Below are 23,850 nucleotides of genomic sequence, written 5' to 3'. Positions count from 1 at the left end.
GGGTCAAGACCCCTTTCTAATTCATGGTCTTCTCCCATCTATGGAGAGTGGGTGGGTGATTCATAAAGCTGTTTTTAAATGTAATTCTTCAGAGATGTCTAAGAACAACAAGCTCCGTTTGTGCACCTGTCGTGGTTCATGGTAACGGTCTATGAATACATCTGTCTGCCGCGTTAGTCTGACCTTTCCCAGGTGGAGACTGTAGGCTGCTTTTATATTTTCAGTACCTAACACAGTGCCACTTACTGACAAAACGTGTCTGTAATATGAGTGAATGGCTGACAATGGATGGATGGGTGAGGGAATGACTGACAATGGCTGAGTGGATGGTGGATCAATAGGTGGATGTATGTATATATGGACGGATGGGAGGAAGGATGGATGAGTGAATGGATGACACATACACAGTACACACTTAATTACCCCAATTCTCAAATTCAAAAGTAGTTACAGATACATACAGATCCCTTTGTATGCATGTCACTCCCCCTACTCTCCCCCTCCCGCCAAAAAAAACCTGGTTTGAGAGCACTGAACAGTTGGGAGATAAAGAATCTAATCTCATCTCCCCCCCCCCCCCGCTCCCCTGCGCCCACGAACTCAAGGTGTGATCCTGGGCCAGCCACTTGCTTTCTCATCCGAAAGGAAGTTGGGTGGGTGATATCTGAGGCCCTTTCCAGTCCTAAATTTCCATAATTCTATGGCGATCCACCCACCTCAATCAGACTTATCTAAATAATCGCACAAAAACACCTCTTCATGCTGGAGAAACACAGTCATAATAAAGTAAGCAAAACCAAATGCCCTTCAATATCCTGTTGTGAACTATAAAATGTCCCCTAAAATCACATTTTCCCCTTGAAACAGGATGTAGGAAAAAATATTTTCCTATTAAATCCTTTTAAAGTGCAAAGGAAAGCATTTATTCTGTGATTTGCCATCCAACTCAATAAAAAGTCGAGGACCCGGTCGTCCTAATTATGGGAGATACTGTCCGCAAGCACAGGGGGTAGGAGTCCAGGCTGGAAACCACGATGCCGGCCCTTCCTCCATCGCCAAAGCCGGCGACGGCTGGACACGCTTTCTGGAGCGAGCTGCCAAGTGCGCACCGAGCAGTTTATTTCTGCCATTATGTCGGGGAAACCAGTAAATGAGTTTTTATGAGGTGATTTATGAAACTCCTGGGGTGGACGAAGTGAGTGCTGGGAAGAAGTGGCACCAACTTCCAAACCTGTGGGGGTGAAGGGAGAGAGAGGACTTGAACTTTGGAAACTGTTAATGACGCTGTTACAAGCTGTGTCTTTCCAGACGGGCTAAGCAAAGTGGGATGGTTCCTTAGGAGAGGCAGACAGGGCCGGAAGGGGTCAGAGGGACGCTGCCTTGTCCTTCCGGCACGGGAAAGCCCCCTCCGGGAGGAACCCTTTAAGGGCAGTGCTCCCCAATTTCTGTAGCCCCTCGGAGTGTTACAAGGAGCAGGCCCGGGGCTGTTGTGAGAGAAATGGAAAAGCGTGGATCTCTCTGTTCATCTGGGGAGACACGTAAGGAGTGTGAGCCCAGCTCATGATCACCCACCTTTCTGTTGGAGTGACACCCTGTGGTAGGCAGAAGGCATCCAAATCGGAACACCTGGAATGTGTGAATATGTTGATTCATGGCCAGGCCTAATGGGGCGGCAGACGGAAGGAAGGTTGTTCATCAGCTGGCCTCCAGAGCGGGAGGTTATCCTGGACCGCCTGGGTGGGCCCCACGCCATCACAAGGGTCCTTACATGTGGAAGAGAAAAGAGGTGTCAGGCTGATGGGCTGTAAGAAGGACTCGCCCGGCTATCGCTGGCTTTGGAGATGGAGGAAGGGGCCACGAGCCCAGAAAGGTGGGCAGCTTCTGGGAGCCAGAGGAGGCAACGTGGATTCCCCCCTACAGTTTTCAGAAGGAACACAGCTCTGCCCACACCTTGACTTTAGCCCAGTGAGACCCATTTGAGATTTGGACCTCTAGAACTAGAAGCTAGCAAACGTGCTTTGCTTTAAGCTACTATGTTTGTGCTAATTTGTCACAGAAAAACTAGCCCCAACTGTCAGAATATGTCCCGACAGTCACATTTGAACCTCATGACTCTGGATGCTGAGCCATAGCTGACTGGACCAGGCGCGGATGTCTGTCCCAAGCTGGGCCAATGTTCTCCTGCATGCTCAGAATCTGGGTTTGGAATCCATGCAGCTGTGACTAGAAGCGTATAAACTCAGGAGCTGACGGTGGCCCGTGGTCGGCCACGTGAAGTGAGAACCAGAGAAGGCTGGTTTGCAGAGATAATTATATTGAGGGAGAGAGAGGTGGAGAGGTCTGGTAGCGTTCTAGTGCCTAGCTCCCTCCCAAGGTGAAGTACAAGTATGCAGAACAGACCCCTCGCCCACTCCCTTCCTCCCGCTGACATCTACAGAAGAGCCCATGTCCTCAGCTCAGAAAGGTTAAGAGATCAGCTCCAACCAACCGAAAAATGCAGGGTGCTGGCCGTTGTCCAACAGCCAGATGACCAGTACTGGCTCCGGGGGGAGGTGGAACGTGTATTTAGGAAGAAATCCCTGCTCACAGAAGCAGAAGTGGTGAATAGGTGTTCCTGTTTTTCATACATTTTCCGGACAAGGCTCAGAGAGGTAAAGCAGCTCACTTAAAGTCACACAGCTGGTGAGCAGGGAAGCTGGAATTCAAACCCAGATCCTTCAGTTTCCAAATCTCAAAGTGTTTTCTGTTTGTTCGTTTGCTTTTCCTATTACTCATTCTTGGCTATTTCCTGGGATTCTTCTCCTCCTTTTTTATTTTTTAAACTAGAAATGTCTAGTGTCCAGAAGCTACAGGTGCGATACGGATGAAGGTTAACACAGTAGCTTCCCATTCTCTTCCGAAGCTTTGCTCACTGGTGTCCACTCTCTGTGGCTCCTGGGGACTGCATACCAGCAGGCCCTGGGTGCTCAGCAGCCCGTGGGCCTGTCTCGGCCTCGTGTCCGGGCTTGCAGTTCCCATGCAGGAATGGTGGTAAGTGAAGGATGCGCCCAATAGTCTTGCTCTGGCAGGTATCTGGATGTGGGTTTTATAGTCTGATTATGCTGCAGTAGCAACCACCACACATCTCCATGGACAGCGAGAACCAAGGCCGTACTTGGCTGGCCGTGCCCCATGGCTTCTTCTCCAGGGACCAGGCCGATGAACACTGGACTATTGTGGGTTGTCATGGCAGAAGGTAAAGAGAGCAGTGAAGCACGTGGGATTTCTTAAATTTGCAACACACGCTGCTTATTATGGCCAAGTCAGTCATCAGTAGGTCAAGCAACTATCACCCTCTCCTGGGGAGAGACCCTGCCTCTGGGGAACGACAGAGACCACTGCAGACGGCCTCCAGTTTCTGTATTATCGTGGCACGTTCATGATTCCATGGGTCCAGAAAACTCGGGTGTCCCGTGCTACCCCACAAGAATCCCCACTTCCGGGCACCGGGCACCTTCCACGCGGCAAAAGCCTGCTTACACCATCTTTCCCCAGGCAGCAGGGCCATACAAGCAACCTTTCTCAGGGATGTGACAATGACTTCTGGGTGGCTGGCGGCCATTTCTCACTCACAGCACACGTCTGTCCTGGGTTGCAACATACGCTCTTTCTGGCCGAAGCTGCACTTAAGGACGTCTGTGAAAGTCCCCAAATGAATCCACGCTGCCTGCATCCATCCCGATGGTGCAGAGGTGGGGCTGGAGGGGCCTGTGCTTGGGAACTCCCCTATGCCTTGCTGTCTTCCAGAGAAGAGCGCCTGGCCTAATTAATGAAATATTGTTACCGATGAAACCTCCTTTAGGTGCTGGGCAGCCTGTAGCATCCCTCCACCCTGCTCTTTCTTTGCATCCACATCCCCTCAGCTCTATGGGGTTTCAAATAGCCCACTGTCCACTGGAAGGTCCCTTGCTCTCTGAGGTTAAGAGAATAAAATAAAAAGAAGGATGAGAAGGAACTCTCATAGCCCACGGTCTGTGGAAAGACTAATGAATGGCCTCCCCGCTGACTTTCCTAGGGATAGCATGTACTTGTGGTCACGGGTGCCTTGTAGAGCCTGATGTTTTGAGCTCACTTGTGTGTCCTCTCCACAATCTTCTCTGCTCTTGCAGATCCAGAGGAAACTTAGACCTTTGTTCCGACCCTCCTGCGCCTCCCGCCATGCCCCCCGCCCCCCAAAAAACAACAAAACTCCACAACTGCACCAAACACACTACGCACATTGAAGGTTTGGTGTAGCTCAGCCCTCTCCCACTCAAAACCCTTCCCTAAGACCTGGGCTCCTTCCTGGGTTCTGGCCCCCCCTTACCCTAATTCACTCCCGGTCAATATATTACGCAGAGCTCTTTACCTCTCTTCTGCTCTGCCCCAGCCTTACCTTCAAAGGCAAAGACTCACTAGTGTCTCCATTACACAAAGGCCCATTTATGCAATGCAGAATCATTGGCAGAGCTTTGTCATTTCGTTCTCACTTTCTCTCTTTCTCTATAGGCAAAAGAAAGCTGTATTGGGGGGAAAGAGGGCGCGGGTGTGCGCGTCTCGGGATTCGGGGCGCCGCGGGAACCCGCCTCGCGCCCGCGGTCGCCGGCAGGCAGAGGCCGGAACCTATCTGCTCGCGTCGCGGAGGCCGGAACCTTGGTGCTCGCGTCGCCGTTGGCGGGCGGAGGCGTGCAGCGACGGACCAGTCCTCCAGCGGCCCGGTTCGCGCAGTGGTCGCCGGCTGCTGACGTGGGCCAGCCGGGTGCGGGGCTGTAAGTGCGGGGCGTGATGGCGGTAGACATCACACTCCTGTTCCGGGCCAGCGTCAAGACCGTGAAGACTCGGAACAAAGCGCTGGGAGTGGCGGTGGGCGGCGGGGTCGATGGCAGCCGCGACGAGTTGTTCCGCCGCAGCCCCCGGCCCAAGGGCGACTTCTCCAGCCGGGCGCGCGAAGTGGTGAGCTGGTTGCTATGGAAACGGCGGGCAGGAGGTGGGCTCGGGCTCCGGCCGGCGACGCGGACCCCGGACCCCAGACCAGACCCTGTCCCACGAGCGTGTGTGACAGAAGCGCCTGGAGAAAAGGGGTCCGGAAGGGGGACAGGAGGGTTTACCCCAGGGAGCCGACAGCTGTGTCGGGAAGGGAACAGCCTCGATTCGAAGGATGGGGACGTGTATTGGGGAGCACATTTCTCGGGCGGGGCGGGGGGGGGAGAAAGGGGGAGAGACGCTCGGGAATCTCAGTTCGCCAAGTTCAGGGGCCGCTCTGAGGGAGGGTGAGCTCGCTGTCACCGCAGCCCTGAACGCCGGGAAACTTCCCCGCGGCCCCCGCTTTCCTGGGGCTGCACTGACCACAGTGCACTCGCCTCCAGCGCGTTCTCGTTTCGTGCTCCTCCCTCCCTTGCCCCGCAGCCCCACCCGCCCCCCCGCGCGTTGAGGTCAAAGATCACGGTCCGCTGACCTCTCCCTTCCCCTGGCCTCCTGCAGTCGATTAGGGCTCCTCTAGGGATCAGTTCGTCTGGAGGCTGGTGGAGGGTCATCTTTCACAAACACTCCACGGTGCAGCCATCGAAACTGCTTTCTGTGCCCTGGACGCAGCAGGCTTTCGTCCAGGAGAGCAGGGACCTTACCCCCCCCCCCCCCCCCCCGCAAGGCGAGGACAGGGTGGGCCTGGCCTCAGGATCCCAGGGCCCCACGGGGCCGGCGTTGCTTAGTGTATGGTTAGTATCGAGTGAAGATAAAAATGATCAGATGGTTGTCGGTCTTCCCCACGAAACTCTGCAGGGGGAGAGGACACTCTGTAAGGGGTGCTGGCCTTGGTCACCCTTGTGTCCTTGGCACCAGGGGGATGTTGCTTTTGTGTAGCCCCACACATACACAGCTCTGTCTGGACTCTAAGAAATGTAAAATTCCAAAAGACGGTTCAGAGCTTTGGGAGGTGCAAGTGAAGCTTACGTTTCACTAACTTCATGGTAAATCCACTTCTGTTTGGCACAGTCCAGTGATGGGCAACCTTTTGAGCTTGGTGTGTCAAACTTCGCCAAAAAAACTGAGCATAACTCGGGTAGCGTGTCACTTTGAGGAAAAAACTTTTTTTCGCAAATGTTTCATCCTCAGGAGCAGCAAATGTTTCACCCTCGGCATGCGGCCACCTTAGCGGCTGCGTGTCATCAGAAATGGCTACGCGTGTCAGTGCTGACACGCGTGTCATAGGTTCACCATCACTGGCACAGTCCAATACCTGGTACTTTGCAGACACTCATGTTTTTTCAGTGAATATATGTATGCATGAATTAACGAGTGGCGGTTTGCAGGGGATGTTCAAGCATTGGCAGGGGGCAGAGGTTGACCAGATGTTTCCTGATGGGTTGATAGCACAATTTAAAAGAACTGGTGGGAGAAACAAACATATTAACCACACAAGTGCCATCAAGCCTAGCAGATGTGTAGGGCACAGAGGAAATGTGTTCACTGAGCGCCAGGAACGGCTGTATAGAGGCAGTGATTCCTGAAACAAGCCTTGGAAGAGGAATAGTTGGTTCCAGGGCCGACGGGGTGAAGAGGGCTCCGCAGGCTGAGAAGCGTTACACACGAAGGTGTGGAGATAGGTGACTGTGCTCGCTTCATATGTACTCAGTGCATGTCGACCCATTCGATTACAAACAAATTGGTAATGATATTTCAAATTTTGCTTTATAAGGGAGAAACTTATGTCTGAACAGCTGCAAACAATGATGAGCTTGATTAGTTTAACTTCCTGGGACTAATGGGGACCCTGGGAGTGGAGAGAGGACTAGGACTTGGATTGAGAAGACTTATATTTGAAACTGGGTCCTGCCACTTAGAAGTGGACAAGTCCTGTTACCTGAGCCTCGTTTTCCCTTTCTATAAAAGGGGCATGATAATACTTTCACGGGTAATCAAATCTTTAGGCTCTTAGGAGACCACATGTATCATAAAGAGCTATACCGATTCTTATTGTTCCTCTTCACTCCCTACCTCAACTCCACGTCGGCTGTTTAGACTATTTTCGTCATTGGTGTCAAGCTATCTTCCCTAAACCACTTAGCTTTCTTGGTACTTTCATTCCTTGCTCGCAAAGGGGAACCAAGAAAGTTCATGAAGGAGTCAGAGAAAATCCCGTGCGGGTATTAATAGCCTCAGTAGTGGAGACAGCAGCATTCCTCTGTCAAGGTGAGACGCTTGGTCAGCGATGGCAGACGTGTGGCCAGGATACCGCTGTTCCTCTCTTCCTCCCCGTGGCCGTGGGAACCCTTCACAACGTCGTGCCCCAGACAGCCATTGCCTGTTCTTGGGCCTGACATTCCAGTTACAATCTGCTTGACATCTTACCTGACACAGAGCAGAAACAGAACCTGTATACCTGAAGCTGAACCACGTGCACTTTATGTTCTTCGTGTACTAAAAGGGTCTTAAGTTCGTGCTGTACAGGCTTCTAATTTTAATGGTGGGACAACTAATACCCAGGTCAGTGAAACAACTTGCCCAGAGTCCTAATGTCTGAGCTCATGGCACAGAGTCTGAAGTAGAAGCCAGGTGCTCAAATGCTATTTATTATGCCCCAAACCGCCATCCTCCTACCTTTAATTTCCACTATAATTTTAAACCAAAAATTCATTTTTGGGGCTTTAGAATGGCAGTGAGTCTTCTTCTAAAGTTAATACTGAATTCAAAACTGGAAACTGAATGGTATTTAGAGCAGAAAGACCTGAATTGGATGCCTCTTACTTACTTTATGAATTGGAATGCCTCTTACTTACTGTATGAACTTGGGCAATATCCTTAACCTCTGTTTCCTCACTTCTAAAATAGAGTAATAACAATTATATAAGGTTGTTATGCAGATGGAATGAGAGAAGGTATGCAAGTGCCTGCACAAGTGTGAATTCTTTTGGTTGCAAATGACAATAATCTAATAACGTAAATTAATCTGAGCAAAATGGAGATGCCTTAGCTCAGACAGCTGGGAAACAGGCTGGAGCTTCTTTTTCTAGCTCTTCTCCATAAAACCCCAGGAAAGGACTCTGGTTGGTTCCGGTTGGATCCTGAGCTCTGGTTTATGGCATCAGAGGAATAAGATTCTTCAAATGGCCCAGGTCATGTGTCTGCTCCAATGGGTGGGTTGAATACTATGGCTGTTGCCCTACCAGGACCTTGGAGGGGAGTGCTCCTTCTGGGAGCACTGAGGGATGTTGGGCAGGCAAATCCAACAAAAACAGCCTTCACAGTGTCTAGCACGGTGCCTGACTTGCCTCCCTGCCTGGTGGTCTTCAACTCAGGGGGAATGAAAACTGGATGGGGAGCTTGTGATGACAGGCTGTGGGTGTGGGAATGTGCCTGGAGGTGCCTCATGGGGCAGCTCTTCATTTTCTTACTGACTTAAAGTTACAGAGGCCGGGAATGCACCACACGGGAAACCAAGGCGCCTCTACGCAGCCAGACTGTCCAGGGAGCAGGGGCCAATGAAAAGCACAGGAGACCTGTGTTGTAGCTCAAGGCCAGCCACTAAGTGGGCAGGCCATGCAATCTCTCGGGCCTCGGGTTCCACATTGGTAAGACTGAGAGGGCAGGCCACGTAATCTCTCGGGGCCTCAGGATCCACATTGGTAAGACTGAGGGCAGGCCACGTAATCTCTCGGGGCCTCAGGTTCCACATTGGTAAGACTGAGGGCAGGCCACGTAATCTCTCGGGGCCTCAGGATCTACATTGGTAAGACTGAGAGGGCAGGCCACGTAATCTCTCGGGGCCGCAGGTTCCACATTGGTAAGACTGAGAGGGCAGGCCACGTAATCTCTCGTGGCCTCAGGTTCCACATTGGTAAGACTGAGAGGGCAGGCCACGTAATCTCTCGGGGCCTCAGGATCCACATTGGTAAGACTGAGAGGGCAGGCCACGTAATCTCTCGGGGCCTCAGGATCCACATTGGTAAGACTGAGAGGGCAGGCCACGTAATCTCTCGGGGCCTCAGGTTCCACATTGGTAAGACTGAGAGGGCAGGCCACGTAATCTCTCGGGGCCTCAGGATCCACATTGGTAAGACTGAGAGCTTAGACAGCAGTGAGCCCTGTTAAAGATGTTTTGATTACATATAAGGTAATAGTGGCCCTGAGTTGTTGGGAATTCTATTTTCAGAGTAGGCGTGCTGATAACGTTCTGTCTATTATACGTTGCTTTCATGAAAGCTAAATGTGGTTTATTTTTTATTTTCTTAGGAATTGGTTATCTTAAATTCTTGGCTGAAATTCAGAGTGATTCGAAGCCAGATGATCTGGTCCCTACTTCTCCGACCTCACCTCCTCTCACTTTTTTTTACTCTACTCCCACCCCCTCGCCTCTGCCTTTCTCACGCCACCGGGCACAGTTCTGCCTCAGGCCTTTGCATTTGTTGTTCCCTCTACGTGAACATTTTTCTCCCAAATTCAACATGGTTTGATTTTCAGGTTTCTGCTCAAATGTTGCCTGAATGAGACCTTCCTCCACTGCCCTGCATAAAGCAGCTCCCTTTTTCTGTACCTTATTCTGCTTTATTCTCTTCATTATCTAACACATCGGGTATCCATTTATTTATCACTTATCTATAGAATATATGCTTCCTGAAAACAAAGACTTTGTGCTTTTTAGCACTGAATCCGTAGGTCCTAAGGACATCAGTGCTCAATAAATATTTCTTGAATGAATGAAGGAGTGTTAATCCACAGGGTCACTTTGCTTTTGCAGCTCGTTGATGTCTGCCCAGGGCTCCTTCCAGTTCTAGGAATGAGTGATCCTAACATTCCTTAATAGTACACAGTACCTGGAGTCAACATTAGATAAAAAGTAGCTTTTATTTTATTAAATAAAATAAATGTATTCTATTATGAAGATGTGTTCCTACCTCAGTCTAATGGAGAAGCAGACACATCCTACCTAATAAAATAGTAATATGCAAATTGACCGCACCTTCGCTATGCCCAAGCCACACCCACCAGCCAATCAGGGCGAGTATGCAAATTACCCAACAAAGATGGCGGTTAATTTGCATACGCTGAGAGAGGGAGGAGTGAAGACTGAAGACAACTTAGAAGGAAGAGGGAGGAAAAGCGGAAAGCAAGGTGGCTGCCAGAGAGAAAGCCCGGGCGGGGCGGAACGGGGCGGAGCGGGGCAGGCGGCAGTGGCGAGCAGGTGCAGGCGCGGTGGCCGCAAAGGCTGCAGCAGCGGCAGCGGCAGTGCATGCGGCCGCAACAGCCGCTTGCAGGATTTTCCTGCAAATGGGCTACTAGTAAATAGTATAACAACTCAGGTATAAGTGACAGCCGCAGCTCTCAGCATGATTCCACAGTCCTCCTTGGTTTGCTTCTGAGACGTTTTGTTGACCTCTGTGCCAAATTTGGGACCTAGAGGTTGGGCTGGGACCACCAGGGTAGCTGGAAATAGCCTTTATTCAAGGATTAAGTATAGTTCTACTTAAACAGGATGTCAGTCAAGAGAGCAGGGTTTGAAAAAGCCACATCAGGCAGCAGGTGCCAGAGATCAGTGAGAAGCCGGAATGACAGGTGATAGGGCCAAGCAGGACAGGAGTAGATCAGGAAACCGTAGGTTTAGGATGCAGGCCTCGAACAGAACGTGAGCATATAGAATCGTATCTTTTTTGTTGTTCTCTTTAATGCAGAAACCTTTTTGCAGGTGAAATAAGGAGCAGCTTTGGTTAAGGCTAGGTTAGGGTGTGGGAGGTGAGGCAGCCTGCTCTCTACCACCCTGCTCCCTTCTTGAGCCCCTTTGGAGCCAACCGAAGGGCTCAGGGACACAGGTTAGAAACGATTGTGTTAACATTCTCCAAGGCCTCTGTTAGCTGCACGATGCTATGTTCTTATGGATTGTAATAACCGAGTATAGATTGTAAGCAGACCTCGGTGCTGGAGACTTTTCATGGTATTAATAGTGAGCCCCTGCCTGGCCAGTGTGGCCAGTGGCTGAGCGTATGGAGAGCTGAGGTCTGCCTCCCAAGCCCAGCCAGCACTGGGCGGGGCCTCCCTTCACCTGGTGAGAAATACAGGCATGTGAGCCCCCCTTCCCCCGGACTGCAGATGGGGGCAGAGACATGCTGGGCCAGTGGTCGGCAAACTGCGGCTCTCAAGCCACATATGGTTCGCGAGCCGCGGTTTGCCACTCTGTTGACTAATGAGCTTGCTGACCACTGCGCTAGGCCCTTCTGCATGCCAGGCTCTTGTGCAGAGTCTTCTTCTCAATACGCTTTCTAAATCCCTGAAGGAAATGCATCCTGGTTGTAATGATCGCAGCCCATGTCGTAGCAGCATGGTGCTCAGGGATGGTCAGTCCATTTCCTCCTTCATGCCAAGAGAAATCTGCACTGGGTCAGCGAGTTCCCAATTTCCTGGGTCTCTAGTTGGCAGGCACCAACAGTTCATCGTGTCGCATACTTGGGTGGGGCTGCTGAAGCGGTCTCCTTGGAGTGACGCTGTCAATTCTTCCTGTCCAGGGTCTGGCTCTGCCTCGCAAGCTGGAGAACCAGATTTGTCAACACGCTGAGGGTAGAATCATCTGTCAGGACAGCTGTCAGCTGAGCTCACACCAGCTTGTGTTGAAGTCAGAATACAAGTTTACTTGTTTACTTTGAGCACTATGACTCATAGGAGGATACAAATTTTGCAAAATCAGTTTATTTTTGAGCTTCTGCTGTAGGTCAGGAACTCCGTTAGGACTTTACATACCTGATCTCACTTAATTTTTCTCTTTTTTGGGGTTGGGAAGATAATGTGTGATTTTATAATATTGATTGATTAGGAATAATATTCTAGAATTCATACACACTTGATGTTTGAGGTTTCTTCTTACATGGAAATCCATATGGGCTCCCTCTGGTGGGTGAAGTGTCAGCAAAGTCTACAGTGGTTAATTACGGCATGTATTATGAAAAACCTAATGTGTTTAAGACATATTAGGTTGAAAGTTGGCTTAGAAAGAGGCCCCTGGGGAACCTCTAATAGGGAGGGAGTGAACAGAGGAGTGAAAGTCAGACGTGTTGAATGAACGCATGTCACGCAGATAGGAAAAGCTGTGGCACAGTTGTAATTCTAAACTCAATAGCACGTTTTTCTTCCCAACTTTCAGGGTCTCGAAGTCTGTAAATCCTGGAGTGTGCCAGCTCCTACTTGTCCCAGGGGAACATAGGCTGCTTGTCAGGACTTCCTTCTGGAGCCCTGAGCTGTGCGCACGTTACTGTTCAATTCCTGGTTACCTTTAGACAGATGGTGTGCAAACCCCAGTAAACTGAACGTTTGCCTTCTAGTCTAAGTACAAGTGACAGCAGCATATCTTGACTCAGAGACAGTGAGAAAATAATTAAAAAGCATAAGTTTTCATTATAAGTACTTTTAGAGTTTGCTATTAAGTACCGTATTTTCCGGTGTATAAGACAACTGGGCATATAAGACGACCCCCAACTTTTCCAGTTAAAATATAGAGTTTGGGATATACTCACCGTATAAGACTACCCCTCTTCCAACGCACACCAAATAAAAATTAAAAAAACATCAGATTTGATTTCAATATGGTAATTTTAATTCAAATGCTTATGACATGCAGGTACTTAGCAGGAAAACTGTCACTTATAAACATAAGGCTGTTTGTCATCAAACGTGTAAACATAAAACAATGCAAGTGGATTAAACTTTTCCTAATTCCCTCTAAAGCTGAAAGGAAGGATAAGACAGTAAACCCATGGGAGCTGCCATGCTGTTTGTTTTCTAAGCTGTCAACCAAACTGGAACTGATGATGATAGGAGGAAGATGACAAACAATAGAGAGAGAGAGCAAGTGCCGGGCAGGTCCCTGGCGAGTTAGCAACGCCCATCATAACTGCAAGCTACGGTATTTTCACAGGTTTTTCTGGCGTGACAGTTTCCCTTTAAAAGCCTTCAAAATGCTCCTGTTCGTCATCTGATATCATAAGTACATCAGTGACATCTTGTGATACATTTGTAAGGCAGTCATCGTATGGATCGAATTCCGTATCAGATGGTGTGGTCTCAGCTTCGGCTTCCTCTTCATCTTGCCACAAGTAGTCGTCCTCCATACCATCCAATGAATTTGATATGCCACACTTCTTGAAAGACTTGATTACTGTTTCTGCATCAGTATCATTCCAGGCTTTTATGACAAACTTGCACAAAACATCCAACTGTGGAGCACGCATGTTTCCCCCTTTTGTGAATGACTTTTCGCCGCTAACCATCCATTCATTCCACTGTTCTCGAATGCGATCTTTAAATGGGTTTTTCTGGGCACAGCGCCGCTCTATCTCTTTTTTCCATACCCCGGGCGTCCTGGACGGACGCCTGCAGCTTGCTCCGCCCTTCACTTACACCTTCCCGGTGAGGCGCCCCCTCACCTTGTCATCGGGACCGCGTTAAGTCACTTCTTTCCACGAATCCTGGTGAGTGGATTTTCTTGTACCGTACTTGTACAGTGCCGCCCTTGCTGCTTTCATATGGTCGCCGCATACGGTGGGGGGGAGCTCAAAAACGGCCACGGCCGCATCCCTGCCATATGCGGCCAGCACCCGGCCGCACGCCATTCATTTCAGTGGAGCCGGACGGAGACCGTATGCGGCACAAAAAGGAGCCGACCGGAGACACTTGCGGTCTCCGTCTGGCTCCATTGAAATGAATGGAGTGCGGCCGTTTTTGAGCTCCCCCCACCGTATGCGGCGACCACAGATTCTCCAGTCCAGCTCGGAAGTTTCAGCACCCGCCCTATAAGACGACACCCGGCGTATAAGATGACCCCCAACTTTTGAGAATATTTTCCTGGGTTAAAAAGTTGTCTTATACGCTGGAAAATATGGTAACTGTGTTTTTGGAGACCTCACCTAACCTCCCTTTTGTTTTTGGTTCATTTTTTCATCTTGTTTGTTGAATGAGAGGCTTTGGCTCCATAATCCTTAAGGACCTTTCAACAGGGGCTCCATGACTCAGTGCTCTCCTTTCCAAGTGTTCTCCCCCAAGGAGATGTTTTTATTGATTCTTAGAGGGAGGGAGGGACGGAGGGAGGGATGGAGGGAGGGAGGGGGAGAGAGAGAGAGAGAGAGAGAGAGAGAGAGAGAAACATCAATCAGTTGCTTCCTATACACACCCTGACCAGGAATTGAACTGTCAACCTTTTGGTGTATGGGATGATGCTCCAACCAAGTGAGCTATCCAGGACCAGGGTGCCAGATATATTTTTAAACTAGAGGCCTGGTGCACGAATTCATGCATGGGTGGGGTCCCAAGGGGTTGGGGCCAGATACAATTGGCCCTCCGGGAGGGCGGTGGAACGCCCTTGCCAGCCCGGGATCTGGATCCATCCCACTGATGTTCATGCTGGTTGTCGGGAGCCACCCGGAGGCCACTTTTATATTATTTCTGTTTTGCGCAGCGTCTAGGGAGGGGAAGCGGCCAAAGTGCCAGAGGCTGACTTTCAGGAGGCCGGCAGTGCTGTCAGGATCATGCTGGCGGCGCTGGTCCCTCGATGCCTGGCCCATTCTCTGGAGATTGGACCTGTAGGACCACTGAGGGAGTGAGTGGCTGCCACCAGGCTGGTGGGTTGCCAGGCCGGGGTCGGTCAGCTGAGCGGTGCTCCTGCTGTGGAAGCGCACTGACTACCAGGGGGCAGCTCCTGTATTGAGCGTCTGCCCCCTGGTGGTCAGTGCACATCATACCGACTGGTTGTTCCGGTCGTTTGGTCGCATAGGCTTTTATAAATAGAGATGCTTTTTGCAATGACAACTACCTAGTCCTTTTGCTATTCTTCCTTCCTTCCCCACCCCAAGTTCCTGTGTACTCAGAATTTTTCACCTAGATGAAAAAAATGAGTTTGTTTTTCAGAGTTCTCATTTAGTATGTTTCCACAAATTATTTGATTTAATAGTGATTATCTATATTTATAAAACCCTAATATGCAAATAGACCGAACGGCGGAGCAACCAGTCGCTATGACATGCGCTGACCTCCAGGAGGCAGAGCGCAGAACATGGCGGGCACCAGCCGCGGCGGGATGGTGGAGCAGGTAAGCAGGGGCACCAGACAAAGGCAGGGCGCCGGTTGCTGTCATCGGGGCAAGCCTCTGGTGGTTACTGAAAATTCTTTGCTCCTGTGTGCTGCCATCCGCCTAGCGCTCACACTTGCTGTCGGTGCCTAGCGCCGGCCCCGATCACTCGGCGCCATCAGCGGGTACGGGCAGCGGCTTCCGGCCCCGATGGCCCCCTCAGGGCTTCTCTACCTCCCCCTGCTCCTGAGGGGCGATTGGGGCCGGCAGCTGCCTCTCGCATCCACTGCCGGTGCTGGCCCTGCTCGCACCCGCAGCTGGCGCCAGTCCAGATCACTCGGTGCTGTCAGCGGGTACGAGCGGCGGCTGCCGGCCCTGATCGCCCCTGAGGGCTTCTCCACCTCCCCCTGCTCATGAGGGGTGATTGGGGCAGCAGCCGCCACTCGCACCCACTGACTCCACCGGCCCCAATTGCTCCGTGCCATCAGCGGGTGTGAACGGGGCTGGCGCTGTCAGCCTGTGGGAATGGAAGTGGTGGGAGCGGGGCTGCAGGCAGACAGGGAATTGGGGGCCGCAGTGGGAGGGGCTGGGCGGGGGCGCGGAGGATAGGGCTGAGACCCGCCCTTGTGCCCACTGCAGCCTCGCAGCACACAGTTCCTTTTAAGGTGCATGAATTCGTGCACTTGGCCCCTGGTATCCTGTATAATAAAAGCCTAATATGCTAAGTGTCCGACCATTTGTTCGACCATTCAACCAGTTGCTATGACACACACTGACCACCAGGGGGAAGACCCTCCGACCAGTAAGTTAGCTTGATGCTGGGGTCCAACGGATCGGAACTGGGCAAGATAGGCTGGACACACCCTGGAGCCCTCCCACGGTTCCTCTGCAGCCCCATCGTGCACTGGTGGGGTCCCTTGGCCTGCCTGCACCCTCTTGCAATCCGGGACCCCTCGGGGAATGTCGGAGAGCCAGTTTCAGCCCGATCCCTGCAGGCCAGGCCGAGGGACCCCATCAGTGCACGAATCTGTGCACCGGGCCTCTAGTATTCTTATAATGGACTTTTATCAGTGGGGCATGTTTTTGAGGTTAACTAATTTTGAAATCTGATTATAAAAGTCATAAGAGCTCAGCCCAGCTCAGCGTCCACCCATGAACCAAGAGGTCCTGGGTTCAATTCCCTGTCAAGGCATATGCCTGAGTGGCGGGCTCGATTCACAGTAGGGGATGTGCAGGAGGCAGCCAATCAATGATTTTTCTCTCTCATCAACATTTCTATCTCTCTATCCTTCTCTCCCTTCCTCTCTTTCTAAAAATCAATAAAAACACTTTTTTTTAAAAAGTAGGAAGAGCTCACTAAACAGAATAAAGAAGAAAATAAAGTTCACATAAAATATTATTGACCAGAAATAGCCACGGTTATAATTTTGATGTATATCTTCCCAGACATTTTTCCTATTAAATAAAAACAGCATTTTTTTTCTATGATGATGTTAGAAAGCCCCTCTTTTTTTCTTTTCTTGCCTTTTTTACTTACAGTGTAATATGGACATTTTCCACATCAATATACAGTATATTGTTCTGTGTCACCAATTTATTTGGCTGCATTACTTTTGAAATGAAAAGCAGAACAGAACAATTAAAACTCTAGAAAGACAAGTTTTTGTTGAGATGCAATAGGAAATGAATTAATATCTTTTGATTAGAAAACTCATGAGTAAGCAGTATCTAAATATTAAATGCACAGTGGAGGGGTCCGTCCTTAAAGGAAGACTGCGGTGAAACCTGTAAAGGGAGTAATTTTCCTGTAACTCAGCTGGATTTTCAGTTCAAGTTTTCTTAACTTATCCAAGAAAATCACCTACAAATGTTGCATCGATGTCTTAGCTTTCTGGCTGTCATTCTAAAAAATAATAAATGATAATAATAGCTACCACTTGTTGAACACCTACTCTACCTGGCACCGGCTGAAAGCTTTGTAAATGAGTTGACTATCCTTGCAAGTTAGGTCCCTTTACTCATGAAGAAACCAAGTTCAGAAGGTTAAGTGGCCTGCCCAGGATGAAGTGGCGATGAGGGCAGTGTGCGTGTACCTCGGCTTGCCTGCGGCCCTCCAGGCTCCCTGAATGCAGGGTGTGCACATGGTGAGTGCTGCCCCAGGACTTTGGACTGCACTTCATTTGCATTTCCACAGGTTAGGTCTCTGGCCGGTTCCTCCTGGGCGTGTTGTCAGAGCGTCTGCTGTCTTTAGGAGCATGTTTTGGACCATAAGTCATATACATTTGAAAGTCCCTGAATAGGGGGATACAGTTGCCGCCAAACCAAACTTTAAAAAAAATCAACAATTATCTTCTACAGATTTATTTGTTTTTCTGTATTTTAATAGTTAATGTATTTTAATAATGTAGTATTGAGGTACGCTTTTGGGGAAAAGGGGAAAATGTTGTGGTTTTAGTTAGTGAAATTATGATAAGGAAGAAGACCCAACACACAGCCATACAAAAAAGTGTAAGTCTTTTTCGTCTTTGGGGCACTGTTTTGTTTTTTTGTTTATTTGTTCATCCAGCAGTCACCCTACGGAGAACTGGAGAACTTCGGCTGAGGTGACTTTTCAGAATTGCCCAGGGAGGCAGGGGCGAGGCCTTCACCGCCACCGCACTGGCTGGCCATTGGATGTGGGCTCCCCCCAGGGCAGGGCCATGCCCGGGGCCGGGGGGTGGGGGGGTCAGGCAGCTTCCTTCTGCTGTGGGCCATCAGCAGGCAGTTCTCCTGGGAGCTGAGGGGAATGAGGGCCTCACTCCTGAAGGCACAGGTCTGCCACACTAGCTTTAGGGGTGTGGGGATTGAATGCCATACTGTATGTAAAGCTGCTAGCATTTGTCTTGTACAATATAGGTTCTCATTAAATGGCAACTACATGCCAGCTTACACTTGTTGAGTACCTCTGAGTAAAGAAGGCACCTAGGTTGCTGTTTGGGATAGGAAGGTGAGTATGACTTTCACCTGGCCATTAATAGACTTACAATCTGGAAAGGGCATTCATTCGTTCGTTCATTCATTCATTCATTCATTCAATAAATATTCATTGAGCACCTGCTGTAGACTGCACTGTCTTTGGCACTGGAGATAGAGCAAAAATAAGAGAAAATCTCTGCTTTCATGAAGCTTATGTGCTAATGGGAAATTTACAGTAAATAAGGGAACATACATAAACACGTGTATGTCAGGTAGTGGTAAGTAAACTCATAAGTATAAGACATACTCATATGTAATTAGAGGATTCATCAGAGGAACTTGAAGAATTCAGAGGACAGAGAGGTTAGTCGGGTGAGGTTGAGAGGAGACTTCCTGGGGGAGGTGACACTTAGGCTGGCCTCATCCATTTCCGTGTGGAAACAGGAAGGAGGAGCAGGCCAGGAACATGACAGAGGCTCCGGTGGGAAAGCTCAGAGTAGCTGGGAGGAATAAGCAGGTAGTGAGTGTGCCCTGTCTTACCCCTTGGCCCTTCCTGATCCACCCCCACCTTTCCTCTCTGCTCTTGTCCGAGCAAACTTCTCTCTCAGGATGAGTTTACAGCTGCCCGACTTCCGACTGGGTTTAGCCAGTGGGAGGCTCCAGCAGGAGACTGGAGGGTTGGAAGAGAGGGGTTGGTTGGGAACTGGGTAGAGGCTTTGCATCCACAGTCTGTGGCTCCGGTTAGGTGCTGCCCACCACCCTGCAGTGTTTCCCTGTGTGTGTGAAGCATCCTCGGGCTAGGATGGGTTTAACCAGTAGGCTGGTCCCAGCCAGCAGTGGATGGGATTGCCTTGCAGCCCCAGCCCGAAGAGACAGGGCCACAGGGGCCGCCTCCTCACGGGCAGGACTGGGGACCATGCATCTCTGCCTCTTTGCTTAAGGTGGTTTTGTAGGAGATATATTTCTCCTCTCCCTTTCTAGCTCAGCATTCCAACAGGCAAAAGTCAATTAATTTGGGGCTCAAACAGATTTTCTCTTAGCGATGTGGCAGTTTATGCTTTTCTTCCAAATATGCCCTGAAAGGTGAGAGGTGGTGAATGGCTCTTGTGGCATTTTTTACTCTAAATCTGAACTGGAATGGAGTCTGTAACCCATTATCAGATTCTGAATCAAGCCGCCTTGTCTCTCGCCTGTTTTTGTTTCAGTGGAAATGTGTGTTTTTATTCTGTCAGTGGGCAGTTTACATACCTAATATACCTAATATTAAGAGGGAATTATATAATGAATACTTGATGTGAAGGGACTAGTTAAATACTTCAACTCCAAGGGATTCCATTAAAGTAATAAGGAAATTACATTTAATTTTAAATGGTAGAAAGATTTTTTAAATGTTATTGCTATTAAGCATGTATTACACACACTCAACCCACTTTTTGCAAACGAATTCCCAGAGCACAGTTCATCTTTATATAGGTGGAAAGGAATATTCTTGCAAAATATGTATGTCTTCTTCTTAACTGCGGAGAGAAGCATACTTTTCCAAAGAATAGAATGTGATGGTTGATTGGAAACTTTTGGAGTTACAGGCTTTTAGTTCTACCTCTTGAAATAAGAAAATATATATAAATGGGTCCCCAGATGAAGGCGTGGTGGGGTGCTTTATAGCCCTAATTGACTCCAGACATAGAGGCCGTGATTTGTAAGCAAGCAGTGACAAGAGGAAGTTAAATCAAAATTAAATTAAGGGAAGGAAATAAAAAAAAATATCAAGGAGAGGTGATGAATTCTCTGAAAGTGTCTAAATACCTATCTGTGGGCAGGTGGCAAATGTGTGGATATATCTCAGTTATGTCAAAAGATGAAATCTGGAAGCATTTCTGCGCTAAAAAAGACCTCTCTCTCATATCCATCACTCGGCCCCGGCATATTCGCTTCTATACTTTTCCATGACTCAACTGTCAGCAAACATCAGTATCTCCCAGACACACAGGAGGTGATATTTTGGGAGGTTGGTTTTTCTGTTTATGTCTTGGCGTTCTGTTGTAGTTCCAGCTTATGTAAATAAAGTCCCAGGAACCAGAGGCTCCCAGACACCGCCACACTGAGCGCCATTTTTGCCGTTTCTGTCTCCCTTTTCCAGACCCACAGGACAGGGTCTGTGCTCCACCGCCCGGCACAGCACGGAGGGAACACACGTGGGTGAAATGAGTGGAGTGAATAAGCGCCCGTGCTCCCCCTCCCCCGCCTGTGACCGTGTGGGTTCAGACCCCGAGCTTGACAGCACGAGCCCCCTCCACAGCCAGGCCCAGCCCGGTGCACAGATGCACTTTCCTCCTGGTGTCAAAAGCAAGTGCGCTCGGTACTGCTCATTCCCCACGATGGGTGCTGGGCTGCTGCTCAGAGGTCTTCATACGTAGCTCTGTAAAGTCCACCCACTTTTCCTTTTACCTCCCACTCTTCCCCGATCCTCCCACCTTCAACAGGCCCCTCTGTTCGGCGCCTCCTCTGCTGCCTTGCCTCCTCCTGTGTCTCCTGCTGTGTCTCTTGCTTGGATGCCATGCTTTCCTATACTTACTCACGTTCTGCCATCTTTAAAGGGACAGCGTGTCCTGTACTGGTCTCCTGAACTCAAATCCTCTGCTGCTAGTGTTACTCAGTAAGCAAGGGGCCCTGTGCAGCCGTGACAGCCTCCGCATTGTGGTTTGTGTTGCTATTTCATGATTGCATTGTTGCTTACCTTTCAGAGTGCTGTTACGTTGTCCCCCAAACTGTATTGCTTGCTTCTGAGCACGGGGCTGGGAGAGGAGAGGGGAGGACTCTGGCTTGATGCTGGTGGGTGTTTTCCTCAGTGGCTCTTGGAGCTGGTGTGGCAGCCGTTAGATAGGCCTGGCACCACATCGTGGTCATTTCTGCATGTCCAGCGCCTGGCGCCATGCCCGCCCATGGTAGGCATTTCGTATGTGGTGTGTGAATACATGAATAAAGGACATTCTCAAACATTTGTTTTCTAGTTTGACTAAAGAATCAACATAGGGGATTTTACGTCTTCTAAAAGCAATAAAAACCCAGGTTTTTCTCTGAGCTTTTTTCATCATTAATAGTTCTTCCTAAAGCACTTCTTCCTTTTGCCTGCCTTCCCTTCATACCTAAATGGAAATCAATTTCCTCTAATTATTTTCCTTGTGAAACTGGAGAACAGCTGTTTAGTCACCTCCTTATAAATAACCTTTCAGCAAGTTAAATAGCCTCTACAGTGCATCTCAACCTTTCTAACGCCGCGACCCTTTAATACAGCTCCTCATGTTGTGGTGACCCCCAACCATAACATTATTGTTGTTGCTACTTCATAACTGTAATTTTGCTACTGTTAGGAATCATAATGTAAATATCTGTGTTTTCCGATGGTCATAGGCGACCCTGCTAGCAGTTCTCAACCTGTGGGTTACGACCCACAGGTTGAGAACCACTGCTGTAGAGCCTAAGACCATCAGAAATTGTATTTATATTACGATTTACATTATGATATTTACATTACGATTCATAACAGTAGCAAAATTACAGTTATGAAGTAGCAACGAAAATAATTTTATGGTTGGGGGTCACCACAACATGAGGAGCTGTATTAAAGGGTCACAGAATTAAAAAGGTTGAGAACCACTGCCTAGGACTTGCTTTCTCCAGATGAAATTATCCCTAAACCCTTTTTTTTCTTCATAAAGGCCTTTTTTTAAAATAAGCATTCATTATTTCTTTTTCTAGTTCTTTATAAAACTTGATTTTTTTCATCAGTGTACCACAGGGTACCCCCTGAGGGCCTGGCGAGTACTGTCTGGATGGAAGGCCTCTGGGTCTCAGTCTCTGTTTGTGTTTTGGACTACCCTGTTGACTGTTTGAAAAATGCCCACTGCCTGTCAGATGTAACTTGTCCACTCTCACCTGCTCCTTGTGTGTGTGTGTGTGTGTGTGTGTGTGTGTGTGTGTGTGTGTGCATTTTAAATGTGGAGCTTGATATTCTTCCCACAAACACTCACATGCTGTATCAGGAGTCTTCTGGGGACAAGTTCCAGAGAACCCAGTGTAAATTGCTTCGGTGATCAGGGGAATGCCCTGACTTAGACCACTGAGAAGCCTAGTGGTACGACTTAACCTCCGATGGCTGGACCCGTGGACAAGGCAGCGTCTCCAGAGGCCCCTGTTCGGCAGCGTCTCGTCTCGTTAGCGGAAGAGCTGCAGCTGTGGGGCTGCTTCCCACAGGGCCCACCCAGAGGGGAGAGGCTCTGCGCTCCGGGTTCCCACCAGAACCTCGGACGCAGTCATTCTCACTGGCTCACACGCTCACACGGCGGCGGGTGCCTGTCCTGAAAGCCACCCGTCTCCGCGGGGAAGGAACACTGCTTGGCCTGCTGAGGACCAGACGCATGGCTGAGACTAGGGGAGCTGCTCCCGGAAGGAGGGAGCGGTGGGTGTGGGTGGCCAACAACAGATGTGCATTGCTCTCAGTCAGCGGTCGCCAACCCTTCGGACCTCATGGACCACCAGTGGTCCGCGGGCCACCGGTTGGCGACCGCTGCTCTAAATTGTGCCCTCACTCCGCCTTAGGTTATTAACATCGCTTTGAACTGAGGGGGTTCTGAGAATGAATTTTTCATTCACTTAATCACTCTTTATCGAGCACCCGGCATACGCCAGGCGTGCAACCAGGTGTTGGTGCACAAACACAAGTGAGACGGCCCCTGATGAGGAGAAACTCACGGTCCAGTGGAAAGACAGCCTGATAGGCACATAGTTACAGCGGGATGTGGTGAGTGCTGCTATCGAAGCATGTGTGCATCCAGGGGGAGAAGTGAACTCAGTGGGAGGGGCTTCACACGAGGGCTTCCGAGGACAGGTGAGTTTTGAGCTGAGCCTGGAAGGGTGAAAGGAACTTTCTAGAATGGGGAAGGAAGGGCCTTCTCCTGAGGGCCATGGTGAACGCTCAGAAGTTTTCAGCAGGGGCCTGGCAGGCTCAGGTGTGGGTGTTTGAAAGGCCATTCTCTGGCCGTCGGTGGGCTCAGCAGAGGTGAGGACCAGCAAGGAGGAGACAGTTGAGTTATTGCAGTTATCGCGTCCAGTCAAGACACGGAGAGGCCTGAACTAAACCAGGGGCCACAGGGACAGGGCAGATTCCAGGTGCATTTGACAGGATTTGGGACTGTGTGGGTGACCAGGTGGTCAGGAGGAGCTCAGTGTTATGTTGTTTGAGATGCTTGCTGAGCACCGCGGACACATGTGTATGCGGCAGTTGTAAATACAGAAACAGACCTCAGGGAAGGTTTCTGAGCTGGAGCTGCAGATCGAGAGACGTGGAGGTGGAGGTGAAGGCTGGAGGAAGGAGCATTGGCCAGCAATCCCTGGGCCACGGCATTGGAGAGGCCGGCAGAGGCCTAGGCGTCAGAGAAGGGGGCTGTGGAGAAGTTAGTTAGATGGGTCCTTCCGTATAATCCACCTCTTCTGACCTTGATAAAGGTCATGTCAGCTGGATGGCTTGTGGTATGGGCTCTGGGCTCTTCTGGCTACTGGTGTGTGACTTGTGGGGAAGTTACTTAACTTCGTTTCCTGATCTGTGTAATGGGAATAAAGTAGTATCTGATTTTGGAGGATTCAGTGAGTAAAGCACTCTGAAAGTGCTTGGCACATGGAAGTGCTGTAAAGTGTTTGCTGAATAAACCCAGAAACCAAGAAACACATCTGTGTGCCCTGCATCTGTGCATCTGTCTGTTTCTGGCTCACTGGCTAGCTAATCTGAAATCCACAGTTGGCTTACTTGAACTTTAATAATCTGCTCTTCTGGAAACTGG

The 23,850-nt window shown here is 49.7% G+C and overlaps 1 protein-coding gene across 1 annotated transcript in view; it reads left to right on the top strand.

The window, feature by feature from the left end:
- The first annotated feature begins 4,678 nt into the window (after nucleotides 1–4,678).
- Nucleotides 4,679–23,850, top strand: part of STX18 (syntaxin 18) — an 84,751-nt gene continuing 65,579 nt past the window's right edge. Inside the window, exon 1 of the mRNA XM_008150883.3 lies at nucleotides 4,679–4,971. Within this exon, the coding sequence (XP_008149105.2) occupies nucleotides 4,804–4,971 (168 nt within the window). The 5' untranslated portion in view covers nucleotides 4,679–4,803. The remainder of the gene's footprint in view (nucleotides 4,972–23,850) is intronic.

Source organism: Eptesicus fuscus, chromosome 2 (genome assembly GCF_027574615.1).
Source record: "Eptesicus fuscus isolate TK198812 chromosome 2, DD_ASM_mEF_20220401, whole genome shotgun sequence".
NCBI classification, from domain to species: domain Eukaryota; kingdom Metazoa; phylum Chordata; class Mammalia; order Chiroptera; family Vespertilionidae; genus Eptesicus; species Eptesicus fuscus.
Note: the sequence above shows the minus strand (reverse complement) of the source record. Positions and strands in the feature narration are given on the sequence as shown.